This window comes from Elgaria multicarinata, chromosome 8 (assembly GCF_023053635.1).
Source record: "Elgaria multicarinata webbii isolate HBS135686 ecotype San Diego chromosome 8, rElgMul1.1.pri, whole genome shotgun sequence".
Classification (NCBI taxonomy): Eukaryota; Metazoa; Chordata; class Lepidosauria; order Squamata; family Anguidae; genus Elgaria; species Elgaria multicarinata.
In genome coordinates, this window is record NC_086178.1 from 22,371,326 (window position 1) to 22,384,422 (window position 13,097).

General features: G+C 42.5%; 1 protein-coding gene across 3 annotated transcripts; it reads left to right on the plus strand.

Annotated features, from left to right (window-relative positions):
- Positions 1-1,752: 1,752 nt before the first annotated feature.
- ACTRT3 (actin related protein T3) lies at positions 1,753-12,445 on the plus strand. 3 transcript variants are annotated; one of them, XM_063131997.1, is made up of 3 exons: positions 1,753-1,768; positions 2,941-3,124; positions 11,527-12,445. In XM_063131997.1, exons 1-3 carry the CDS (start codon positions 1,762-1,764, stop codon positions 12,443-12,445), a joined length of 1,110 nt encoding a protein of 369 aa, XP_062988067.1. In that variant the 5' UTR covers positions 1,753-1,761. The 3 variants fall into 3 exon arrangements, with proteins under 3 accessions (XP_062988067.1, XP_062988066.1, XP_062988068.1); XM_063131996.1 differs by lacking the exon at positions 1,753-1,768 and having other exon boundaries at positions 2,919-3,124; XM_063131998.1 differs by lacking the exon at positions 1,753-1,768 and having other exon boundaries at positions 2,946-3,057; positions 11,535-12,445.
- Positions 12,446-13,097: the final 652 nt, after the last annotated feature.

The following is a 13,097-nucleotide window of genomic DNA, read 5'->3' on the forward strand; positions in this document are numbered from 1 at the left end:
ACTTACCTAGGAGTAAGCCCCATTGAACCCAGTCAGGCTTGCTTTTGAGTAGACAGATCTAAGATTGGACTGTAAGTCTGGATTTAACCATATATTTGTAAAGGACTGTGTCTGGGATGGCAGCTGTGTCCAACAGAGGAAAAGCAAAGTATTATTTTTTAAACTACATTTCTTTGGACCCACCTTTCCTCCCAGGAAAGGCCTCAGACAAACCCGTAGCATGTGTCACCTGACCCAATTCTGCACACATGGTTCTGTAAAGTGAGGCTGAGTAGATCTATTACTTATCTTTTCCGGAAGATAGTGGAGGTCAGAAAACCCCACCTACCATTAAGCCCTCAAAGCTGGTCAGGCCCTAGCACTGTTTATCTATGCTGCCCTGAATGTGCCTGTCAACAGAAAGCAGTTACGGGTATAGACAATTGTCTTGGGTTTTTTTAGCCTGTGAGGCCTAAAGCATGGGAGGAACTGGCCTCAGAGGACACACTCTGAAGCATATGTCTTCTGAGCCCGATTTCACTGAGTATACTTTAAATGGTATGGGGAGCTGCCCCTTCACTTCAGCATATAAAGCAGGGTTGGGGAATATGTGGCCCTCCTCTGTTGTTGGACTATAACTTCCACCATCAGTCTTAGCCAGCACAGCCAATAGTGGGGGATGATGGGAGTTTCAGTCCACCAACTTCCTGAGGGCCACATGTACCCCCTCCTGCTTTAAAGGATTCTGGAAAGGGAGGGAGGGCTGGCCTCAGGAATAGCCTTCCTATGAGTATGATAACTGCTCTTTCATTCCAGGAATTTTCACTGGTCAAGGCATGATGGAGGGCTGCCGGGCTGCTGCTTCCTTTCCCTTTGATGGCCTCAGATATGGGGAAGCAATGAAGAATTCTTTCATGTTTCAATGCTCTTTGGGGAGGGAGGATCTAGAAGTCACTAGGTAGTAGTGAATTCTCACCAAGCTTTCATTCCCAAGATTTTCCATCGGAAACTACAAGAATAAAACTGCTGTAAACCTAATTACTGCTATTAATCTAGTGTATAAATGTAGGAATCAAGCAGGTTAGAGGTCACTACACATATATGTTATGTAGTAGGGGTAATCTAAAACCTATCTTCTTATGGCTAGATTTTCTTATAACAAAATATCAGAAAAGGTTTGCATCCACTAGGTCTTACTACCCTACGGCATTATAATCTGCCCTCAAACTGTTTCTCATTCTTAGCTCTTGACATTCCCCTTGGCGTTTCCTTTAGAAAGGTTCTTGCTATACATACTGATGGTATTTTTTTTACCTAGTCATTCATATTTTGAATCCATTTCATAGACAAGTTTGCCAACATGTTAAAATTTGAAAGAGGGGGATATATAGATTTCACCTCTTGAACTTACTCAACACTATAAGCACACACTGATTGTGAAAGTTGTGCAATCCACCCCCATGCCAGCTAGCTAGAAATAAAATGCTAACATCCCATACAGAGTAATTTACATCAATGTGCAAGGAAAGTTGTAGGATCCTAACTCTGCCTTGCAGGTCAAATTGCTTTTCTTTGGGCCTCTTTCTCTCCAGATGCTTCCTTTCATCTCTTTTCTCTATACTCCTTTCATCCTGCCCATCCCTGCCTATTATTTCCAGTCTCTACAGTTGGTTTATAGAAGACCTGGGCTGCAATCCTAAACACGTGTATCAGGGAGTAAGTTTACTTACACTCATTGGAATTTACTTACGAATATATATGCTTAGGATAACATTGTATGAGATGGCTGGTCTTCCTCTTTCCTTCCTTCCTTTGTCAGGATACACTTGGTTTATTTTTGCTTTGCACTGCATTTTGTGGGACATGAGAATCTACATTATATGCAGGGCTATGTATATGTTAGTGGATGAATCCTCCATTTCCTCACCACCCCCAATTCTCTTTTCTTATTCAAAGAAAAACCCAGCCTATAAGTGAAAATAATATATAAAATAAAATACAAAGTCTGCACCAAGATAACTGAGATTCTGCAACAAGAAAAGTTGGATTCTGAAAATTAAGCAAATCATGTGCATATATTTGTAATCGTGTGAGTGTAAGCTCCTGCTAGCACCAGACACAGCAATTCTTTTTGCCTTATGGAATCTGGAGCCTTATGTTTTGCTTATTTTACATAATTTATTCTGTTTCTGCCAGATATAGGAAGAGGCGAAGAGCTATGCAATGAAACCCTAAACATCTTGCCTCTAGAAATTCTGCTTAGCCTCCTTTTGTCTTCTGAAATTTCTCCAGGCATTGGCATTGGACACATATTTTCAAGTCTATTTCCAGCCTTATGGACTCAAAACATGCTATAGAAAAATTCTCAGAATGCTGAGTCCTGTGGTTAATCACAGAGTACACACAGTCCTGATGATATGGTTGAATCTATAGTGGGGGTTAATGTGTGGAAGCTCTTTCTGGGTCTCATAGCTTTCCAACCCTGTTATTCTAGAAATCTCTTCCATTTACAACACTTAGAACACCATGTCTGTTCTTAAGTAAATGACAAGGAGGCCAACCAGAATATTTTTTAAAATATCTTTTTCCTAGAGTGAGCAAAGAGGAGATAAAAGAGGCCCTTCTGCAAATAGCGACACATTCTTGCATTACATTACTCATCCCGCCGCCAAGAGAAGAGGACACTCACAACCTTATAGTTCTTGAAGCATGAAAGATTTTAATCATACTATATGCACATTTTTGCCTTCACCACCTCTCATTCAAATATTCAGAGCCATACAAACCTTGATGAGAAGGTATCATGGCAACATGCTAGTCACAATAGAGTCAGCATCATAGGCCTGTGGAGATAGTTAGCCTGACTTCTTCCCCCCAATATAAGACAGGCCCACTCAGGGTGAAGTGTCCTGAGCAGAAACACCAAACACAACGTCATCATGATGGGTGAGCTGCCCCCAGCTGTTGTGTTAGACAATGGCTCAGGTCTGCTCAAGGCTGGTGTTGCTGGGGACAAGGAACCACGTGTCATCTTTACCAACTTGATAGGCCGTGCCAAGGCCAAGTCTGTGATGCTAGGTGCTGGCCAGAAGGACTTCTACATTGGAGATGAAGCTCAAGCCAAACGAGGGATCCTCTCCCTCAGGTGCTCAGAGGACATAGGGGACTGTGAACCCTAGGGAATCGATAAAGGCTGGGTAACTTGGACACAATGTTAAAACTGGTCACTGAGGAATGGAAGGTGTCTGGATAGGGCAGGCCCTACCATAAGGTAGAGTGAGGCAGCTGTCTCAGGCAACAGATGCTGGAGGAGGAGCATCAAGGTGTTGTTGGTCAGAACTGTGCAGTGTGGCCTGCCCTCTAGCTCCCTAAACTAATCTGCTTCCCTCAGATGTATTGGGCATCTAGCCTAGTATTGTCAACACTGACTGGCAGCAGCTCCCCAGGGATTCAGGCAGGATTCCTTTCCTTGTCCTACCTGGAGAAGCCAGGGATCAAACCTGGGACCTTCTGCATGCAAAGCATGTGCTCTATCACACTGAGCGATGGCCCCACTGTTAGTGCCATAGTAGAGAAAAGAGTTGTTTGTGATAAATAGACTAGTTCTGTCCATGTGTTACAGCTGACTATTATGGACAACAAAACCCCTGGTAAAATAGATTAAGATAACCTTTCATTGGGAGATAATTTTATTTATTACTATTAAGAGAAAGGGGAAGAGGGAATTAGAGAGAAAGAAAAAGGAGAAAGAAAGAAACGTTGAGAAAAGAGAGATAAAAATGGAAAGAAAGTGGAGTGGGTGGATGGAAGTGTGAGCGGATGGGTGTGTGTGTGGAAGAAAGAAAGAGAGACTATAGGGCAGGTTGTAGAATGTCAGGCCTTGGGGCCAAATCCAGTTCTCCTGGGGTCCAAATCCAGCCCTCCAGACTCCCAGGATGGCCATGCTCCCTTCCCCTTCCCATGGTCCCACCAACGTCCCCCAGCTTTTATGCATTTTCCACATCATAAAAGGTTGAAATGCCTCTCCTAAGGCTTCATTAGTTACAATAAGAGCTTCAAGCTAAAATACACTTGTATTTTGGCCCTACCTCCTGAGCCTTTGCCCTGTTCACCATTGGGATGCTCCCCCTGAGAGCTTCTCCAAAATGGAGTTTAGCTCTTAGTCTGAAGAGGCTCATAGAATCATAGAGTTGGGAGGGGGCCTTTAGGCTATCAAGTCCAACTTTCTGCTCAATGCAGGAATCCAGTTTAAAGCATCCCTGAGAGGTGGTAGTCCAATCTTTTCTTTAATACCACCACCAATGATGGAGAGCCTACCACCTCTCTAGGCCTTAGGTTCCATTCTCCAAGAGCTTTGAGCAATAGGAAGTTTTTCTGATGTTCAACTGAAATCTGCCTTCCTGTAACTTAAGCCCATTATTTGGTTGATAGAGAACAGATTGTGGACCTCTTCTGCGTAACAAACTTTTAACTTCTTGAAAAGTGCTATCATAGCCCTCCTCAGTCTTCTCTTCTCAAGGCTAAACATACCCATTTCCTGGTAGGATTTAATTTCTAGTAGGATTTAATTTCTAGTCCCCTGATCATCTTTGTTGCCCTTCTCTAAACTTGTTCTAATTTAAGTGAACCTTTCTTAAAGTGTGGTGTCCAGAACTGGACACAACATTCAAGGTGAGGTCTGACCACTGCAGAGTAGAGAAGAACTATTACTTTTCATTATTTAGAAACTGTATTTCTGTTGATGCAACCTAAAATTTCATTTGCCGTTTTTGCAGCCACAACACACTGCTGACCCATATTCAGCATGTGATCGACTACCATGCCAAGATCCTTTTCACATGTACTATTGTCAGGCCAGGTATCCCCCATCTTCTACCTTTGCATTTACCATATTTCTTCGATTGTAAGACGCCATCGATTGTAAGACGCACACTAATTTCAGTACCACCAACAGAAAAAAAGCTTTGATTCTAAGAATAATAATTGCACCCGCAATTCTAAGACGCACCCCGTTTTTAGAGATGTTTATATGGGAAAGAAATGTGTCTTAGAATCGAAGAAATACGGTAATTTCTTTTGCCTAAATGAAGAACTTTGCACTTGTCTGTTAAATTTCATTCTGTTATATTCTGCCCAGGCTTCTAACCTTTAAACGTTGGTTCTGTCTTTTAAGTTATCACACTCAATTTTGTGTCATCTGCAAATTTCATAAAATTCCCCCACCTCTTTCTCCAAGTCATTAATAAACATGTTGAAGAGTACCAGGCTCAGGACCAAGTCCTGCGGCACTTGATACCTCCTTTCAGTTTGATGAGAAACCATTGGCGAGCACTCTTTGAGTGTGGTTCTCCAACCAGCTGTGATCCACCTAGCACTGGTGCCGTCCAGTCCACATTTAACTAGCTTGCTAGACAAAATATAACGGGGCACTTTGTCAAATGCCTTACTGAAGTCAAGATATATTATGTCGACAGCATATCCATGTTCTAGTAAGGAAGTTATCTGATTGAAAAATGAAATATGATTGGCCTGGTAGGACTTGTTCTGGACAAATCCATGCTGGCTTTCTGTGACCACTGCATTAGTGTCAAAGAGCCTACAGATCGAGCGCTTTATCATCTGCTCTTGGAATCTTCCAGGGTATTGATGACAGACTGACTGGTCTATCTTTCCCCAGATCTTCTGTTTTGCTCTTTTTGAAGATAGGGACAACATTTGCCCCCCTCCAGTCCTCTGGTATATCACCCTTTCTCCAGGATTTCTCAAAGATAATAGATAAAGGTTCTGAGAATCCATCTGCTATCTCTTTCAACACCTTGGCATGCAATTCATCTGGACATGGGGACTTAAACTCATTTCCTGGCTCTCACTCTCTCTGTCAATCTCAAGCTACACTCCTACCCTTTTGTCATGTGTGCTAGGTGGGACACAGATTCTCTTCTGGGAGAAGACTGAGCCAAAATATGAGTTGAGCAGTTCCTTTTCTTTGTTACCTGTCAGCATTTTGGCATCTTCGATGAGCAGCTGGTTTATCATTACTTTTGTCCTATTTTTTACTTTGAACATACCTGAAGAAACCCTCTTCGTTATTCTTAGCATCCCTCGCCAACCTCAGCTCATTCTGCGATTTAGCCTTCTTGGCACAATAGCGGCAATTTTGGTCTATCTGCCTATATACTTCCTTAGGGAGCAATCCAATAGGCTCTCAACATTGTCTGAGGGGCCATAGGATTGTTCATAGTCTCCCCTACAAGGCTGGAGACAACTCTCAGGCCTCAGAAAGGACAGTTGGAGATCCCCCCAGCCACAGCCAGTGCAGAAAGAAACGCACCAGCTGGTCTCTGAGGTCAGGAACTCAACCTCAGAGAGGGAGAAAAGGGGGCGTTTTGGTGGGTGGAGATGGGAGGAGACTGGAGAGACTGGATACGAACTACCCTGAGTCTCTGCCAGTCTCCTTCCCTCCCCCTCCAAATGCAGGACGGGAGGATGGGGAGATGAAGATTGCGACCACCACTCCTTCTGCCCTGCATTGGATGTTTGGAAGCCTCTGAATTGAAAGCATTACGATCATTGAGGGCATAATCAGTAGGACTGCACCCTTAGTGACCTGTCCACCATCCCACTTCCTATATGTGTTCTTTTTGATCTCCTAATCATTGCTAAACCTTTTGTATAGCTGTATTGGCTTTTTCCATTTTCCCTTTCACTGGGATTGTTTCTAACTGAGTCTTTAGTATTTCCTTTTTAAGAACTCCCATCCCTCTTGAATTCTGCCTCCTCTTAGGCTTTCCTGCCATGGAATCCTGCTTAGCATAGCTCAAAGTTCATTAAAATCAGCCTCCCTGAAGTTCAAGCCCTATGTTTGACTACACTGAGCTTTAGTTTTCCTTGAAATTAAAAACTCAAGTATTACATTGTCACTTTCCTCCAAAGTTCCTGCTACTTTCACCTCATGAACTCTCTCTTTCCTATTGGTCAGAATCAAGGCAAGGAAGACTGATCCTCTCATTCCTTCCTCCACCTTCTGAAAGTGAAAGTTATCAGGAAGGCAAGTTAGGAATTTCTTGGAGAGACCATGCTCTGCAGAGCTTGTTCCCCAACATATATCAGGGTAATAAAAGTCCACCATTACTACAGCTTCATGCTACCATGGCATACCTGCAATTTGCTGTTGAAAAGCATGATTCATGGCCGAATCTACACTATTGCTTTAAAGCACTTTATAACAGTTTTGACAATTGTATATGGAGTGTGTCCTGGGTCCCAACACTTGTCAAAACTGTTATAAAGCGGTTTAAAGCAGTAGTGTAGATCCTGCCCCAGTCTTCTTCTTGATTGGGTGGTCAACTGTAGTATCGTTTTTATTCCTTCCTCTTTTTATTTTAACCCAGATACTTTCACCAGGGCCACCATGTTCATTCTTTTGGATTTCCATGCTGAGGTGTACATTTCTAACATATAGTGCAATTCCTCCTCCCTTTCTGTGGCTTCTGTCCTTTTTGAACAAGCTGTATTCTTCGATTGCTATATTCCACTTATTGAAATCTCAGTTATAACAAAATCATATTTACCTTCTTGAGTCAAGAGTTCAAGCTCTCCCTGTTCGTTTCCCATAGTTTGAGCACTAGTAATGACAGCCATGCACCATTGACCTCCCTGCAGTTTTATTAAGAGGCTCTGGTGTAGAGTGACTATGGCCTTCTTCACATGAGCAAAATAAGGCTGGCGGGTCCTTTTGACGACATTGGCAACTGTCAGGATGACTCCATGGATTCCTCCCCTTATTCTGTTTTTAAAAAGATAAGAGAAAAGCTGAAATAAACCCTTAATGGTGTGAAATCGGCAGCATGTAAAGCTGCCATTGCACTATGAACTTACCAAGGAAGGGAGGAAGGGCAGAAGGGAGAAGAGGGTAAGATGGCTCCCTGCAATGAAGGGGGGCAGATCTGATCCCCATGTATTTACTCAGAAGCAAGCCCCATTGTGTTCAGTGGGCCTTACTCCCAAGTAAATGTGCCAAGGGTTGCAATCTTATAGCACAATCAGAAATAGGCCCTGGCTTTCCTGAGGGCTGTGAGGAAAAAGACAAAAACAATATTCTGGCCCCGCCTCTACTTCTTTGCACATGTGCCAGGGAAGGAGGGAGGTCCTCCCTCAATTCAACCATAACTGCTATCCCTTAATTCAACCATACCTGTTGGGAAACAGCAAGATCTTCTGCCTTGTTGCCCCTCTCCTCCCACATTATGCAGCCCATATCAATCATGCCAAAGAACCAGGAAGCATGACAGCCCCGGGTAAACAACATGATTTCCCTTAATATAGAGACTGCCTATGGACCTACCTGTAGGGTGACCATATGAAAAGGAGGACAGGGCTCCTGTATCTTTAACAGTTGTATTGGAAAGGAAATTTCAGCAGGTGTCATTTGTATATATGGGGAACCTGGGGAAATTCCCTCTTCATCAAAACAGTTAAAGCTGCAGGTGCTCTGCCCTCTTTTAAATCTGCTCACTCTAGTATAGCTCCTGCAGCTTTAACTGTTGTGATGAAGAATTTCACCAGGTTCTCCATATATACAAAAGACACCTGCTGAAATTCCCTTTTCTATGCAATTGTTAAAGATACAGGAGCCCTGTCCTCCTTTTCATATGGTCACCCTACCTACCTGCATTTGGCTCCAACCCCACCCACCTCTGGCATGTGGCCCCCTAACAGATTTCTTCAGAGGGAATGCAGCCCTTGGTAGGGTGTAGGAAGGTTCCTGAACTATGCTGATAAAGGAACATCTACTGTTCCTAATGGCAGCAAGCTATCCAGTATCTGAGGCAGTAAGCCTGTGTGCACCACTTGTTGGGGAACATGAGTGGGAGGGTGCTGTTGCACCATGTCCTGCTTTGTTGGTCCCTGGTCAACAGCTGGTTGGCTACTGTGTGAACAGAGTGCTGGACTAGATGGGCCCTCGGTGTTATCCAGCATGGCACTTCTTATGTTCTTAAGCTAGCTGAGAAGCACATGGCAGAATGCATAGCTCATGCGGTCCAACATCTCACCACCACTCATTCACCACTTTGCTGAGGATATACGACAGTTATCCTCCAACCTCTCACTTCCACTCACTCACCACTTTGCCTGGCACCTATCATACAAATACTGCACTCAGCAGGGCTGGTACTAGCATGCCTTTTACGAGCTCACTGATGCACTTGCAAACCCACCATCTGTTGAGGTGTATGGCCTGCTCACTGGTTCAGGGCTTTTCTCAATGGCAATGTCGGAGATGCATTGGAAGAAGGTGACTAGGTGGGATAGCCATCCAGCCCAGGTCAGCAACAAGCAAGATCACTGCTGCTAGGGGACCAGCCCAGAAGGATGGGAATGCCTGGGGTGGGGGTGTTTCGTAGCATATGATTCCCACGCAAGGGAATGACACAGGGCTCTTGGCCCATAACAATCAGTGCCTCACTCTGCCTTCTAATATGGCTGGCTGGTCCTGCTAGTGCTGAGTCATCCTTCTAAATAATTTAGAGGTCAAAGTTGGCCAAGTGCTTGTTATTTCAGAATAATAGATATTCAGCCCCACCCCACCCCCGGTAAAACTGAAATTTATATTGCCCTTCTTGCCAGAAAGCTACATTTCTTAAAATCACAAGGAGACTAATTAAAAAAAATTCTTTTTACACACAGGAGCACAGTGAAATCTGTTTCCTAATTAACAAAATATAAAATAATCCTGAGTTGGATAAATACATATATTTTGACCTTCATTCTAATTAACACATTGGCCTTGATCAAGTGAACGTTATCTCTGAATCCTACTAAAAGCAATAGGACAAGTTAATCATGATGAACTTGCAGCACAATGCCATATCTACCTACTCAGAAATAAGACCCATTGAGTTAAATGGGGCTTAATCCCAAGGAAGTGGATATATTTTAGTCTAAACCCTAGTGATTTAAGACTAACCAATTACTCTTGATTGGGGTCATTATGTAGAAGCTCCTCTGATACCAATAGAGCTTCTGTGATATGTTTACATTCAGAATATAGGTGGTCACCCAACTGTACTATTTAGGAAATTATGTCTACAGAAATGAATAGAACAACTAATTCCCAAATTAATGCATTTAGCATTCAAATGGAATTATTTGCAGAAGATTTTTAGCTAAAGTCAAAATAACCAAACTTGGGGAAAAGTAAAGAGACGATTTTGCAATCTATGATCTGGGAACAATTTGTTCTGGATGCTTCAATACAAAAAGTGTGTGTATATTTGTGTGTGTTACGTGTGTGTGCTGCAAGCAGGGGAAGAGGTTAGAAATTCTGTTTCTAATGGTCTGATGATTATCTGGAGCATTCCTGTATAGTTTGCAATGTATTCAGTTTCATCCTGAACGTTTGACCCCTACCCTAAATACATTGCATACAAGTAAATTAACTGAAAATAGTCGGACAACTTTTAACATTCTGTGTTTAAAATGGGGGCACAGTTTCTGAGACCTTTCTCTTTTCTAAGGCACTTAATCTTCAGAAAAGCCATGGATAATTCCATGCATATCTACAATAAATGCAATGTTTAACTATCATGACTATCCCTACCTCACCTGACCTCTCCCCAATAGGATGGCCAGTTATCTATCACTGGAAAAGAGGAAATATAACACACACAAGAGGACACAGAATTGCATAAAGTTTACCCATGCTAATTTATGTGGATTGATGCAAAACTAAGTTAAAATAATTTAAAAAGAAATACAATACTTCTCACCCTAGTGAGGAACACTGTGTGACTAAGTGACTTTTGTGCTTGCTCAGTCTACTGACTCTGTGGCCACTATTGCATATGCATGCAGCACCTGGTGAAATTCCCTCTTCATCACAACAAAGTGACCAGATACAAAAGAGGGCAGGGCTCCTGCAGCTTTAACTGTTGTGATGAAGAGGGAATTTCACCAGGTGCTGCATGCATACAAATGTCACCTGCTGAAATTCCCTTTTCTCTACAACTTTTAAAGATACAGGAGCCCTGTCTTCCTCTTCATATGGTCACCCAATTGAGGGCAACTTCAAGGTCTCTGCTCTCCCTTGGTTCTTCATGTTTAAATTTCAGCTGGGCTGAATTGCCCTTCAAATAGAGGGTGCCTTCATATAGAAGGACCCTAGCAGTTGTAGCTTTATGAGAGTGTAGAAAAGTATTAGAGAACTTTACAACTTTCACAGAAGTATAATCCTCAGGGTTTTTTTATCAGGGAAACTTGACCTATGACAATAAAAGAGGCAAGTTGAAACTGGTTCAAGCATAGCCTCTATGACATATTTAGCATTTTGGTAATTTTTCAGTTCAAAATGTTTTTTATATGCTTCCCCATAGAAGCCTAAACAATACTGGTACTGACAAATTCAGTAGTGTAAAAAGTTTATTAGGTGTTTTTACTGGGAGCCTATAAATGTTGACTTCGTAAGTGGGGAATACTTAAGTTTTGGGCATGGCAATTCATGATAAAATAATACCACAATCTTCTTTTATTCTTATGAATACTGTATAGATATCCAGTGGAACATGGAATTGTCACTTCCTGGCCAGACATGGAGAAAATATGGAAGCACACTTATGAGAATGAATTGAAGTTAAACTCCAGTACAAGACCTGCTCTGATAACTGAGGCACCACTCAATCCACTGGCCAATCGTGAACAAATGACAAAACTACTCTTCGAAAAATTTGAGGTTCCAGCCCTCTATGTGGCCATCCAGGCTGTGTTGGCACTCTATGCAGCAGGCCTCACAACAGGTTGTGTGATGGATTCAGGTGATGGAGTCACGCACACTGTCCCAATTTTTGAAGGCTACTGCTTGCCTCATGCTGTTCTTCGGCTTGATCTGGCAGGCCGGGATCTTACAGAATACCTCATGAGGATCCTGAGGGAAAGCGGCATTGCCTTAGTGAGCACAGCTGAGAGGGAAATTGTGCGGATCATCAAGGAGGCCTTATGTTATGTGTGCTTGAACCCCGAAGAAGAGATGGCTAAAAAACCTACCTCAATAGAGAAAACTTGGAAATTGCCTGATGGACAGATCATTAAAATCCACAACCAATTGTTCCGTTGCCCAGAGACACTCTTTCGCCCATCTAACATTGGCATGGAGGCCCCAGGAATTGATAAACTCCTATTCAACACCATCATGAAATGTGACATTGACTTGAGGACCACTTTGTATGCTAACGTGCTGCTTTCTGGGGGGTCCAGTCTCTTTCCTGGTATTGCTGAACGCTTGACTAAGGAGTTGATTCGCATGGCTCCCAAGGACACTGAAGTGTTGGTCCAGGCACCTCCAGACAGGAAGATCTCTGTTTGGATGGGAGGATCTATCCTTGCTTCTCTATCTGCCTTCCAGGAGATGTGGATTTCCAAGGAAGAATATGCTGAAGTTGGGGCCAATATAGTACACAGGAAGTGCTTCTAGATTCCTGTCGTATGGAGACATTTTTATTTAAAAAGCTATGGGGAAGAACCTCAAATTCATGGCATCCTCAGTGAGTCTTGCAGCCTCATGCTTTTTGAAAGATGAATAAACGTAACAATTCCATGCATACTTGTTTTGACTAGATCTTTGTAAAAGGTCTATAATCTTTGTAGAAGGTCTGTAACTTAAGGGCTGCTTCTTACATGTTTTTCTACATGTAGAGTAGTTGAGTGTAGAAAATAAAGTGCTGCTCTCATGTAGCTCACCAGATTTTTGTCTTACTCTATTTAGCACAGAGCTCCCAGTTCTGTACCTTTAATCAGACTCTTGAGAGGAGCTTGATAAAAGGTACAGAACTTGGAGGTTGTACTTAATAAGTTGTGCCAGAGTCAACAAATAATTATGACAAAATTGTAATTATGATTTTGAAAGTGTATAGAGATCTCCTTCCTGTTCACCTTTTGTTCTCAGTACTGGTTCAAGGTCACCTGGAGAACATATTGGTTGTGAATTTGAACTAGTCCCAGTACCACAATCCGCTGTTCCCATTGCCTTACACAGTATATCTCAAGAGTAATTTTATACTATTCTTTATTTAATTTTATTTATGTATTACATACTTAAACTGCCCAACAGCCAAGGCTCCTCTGGG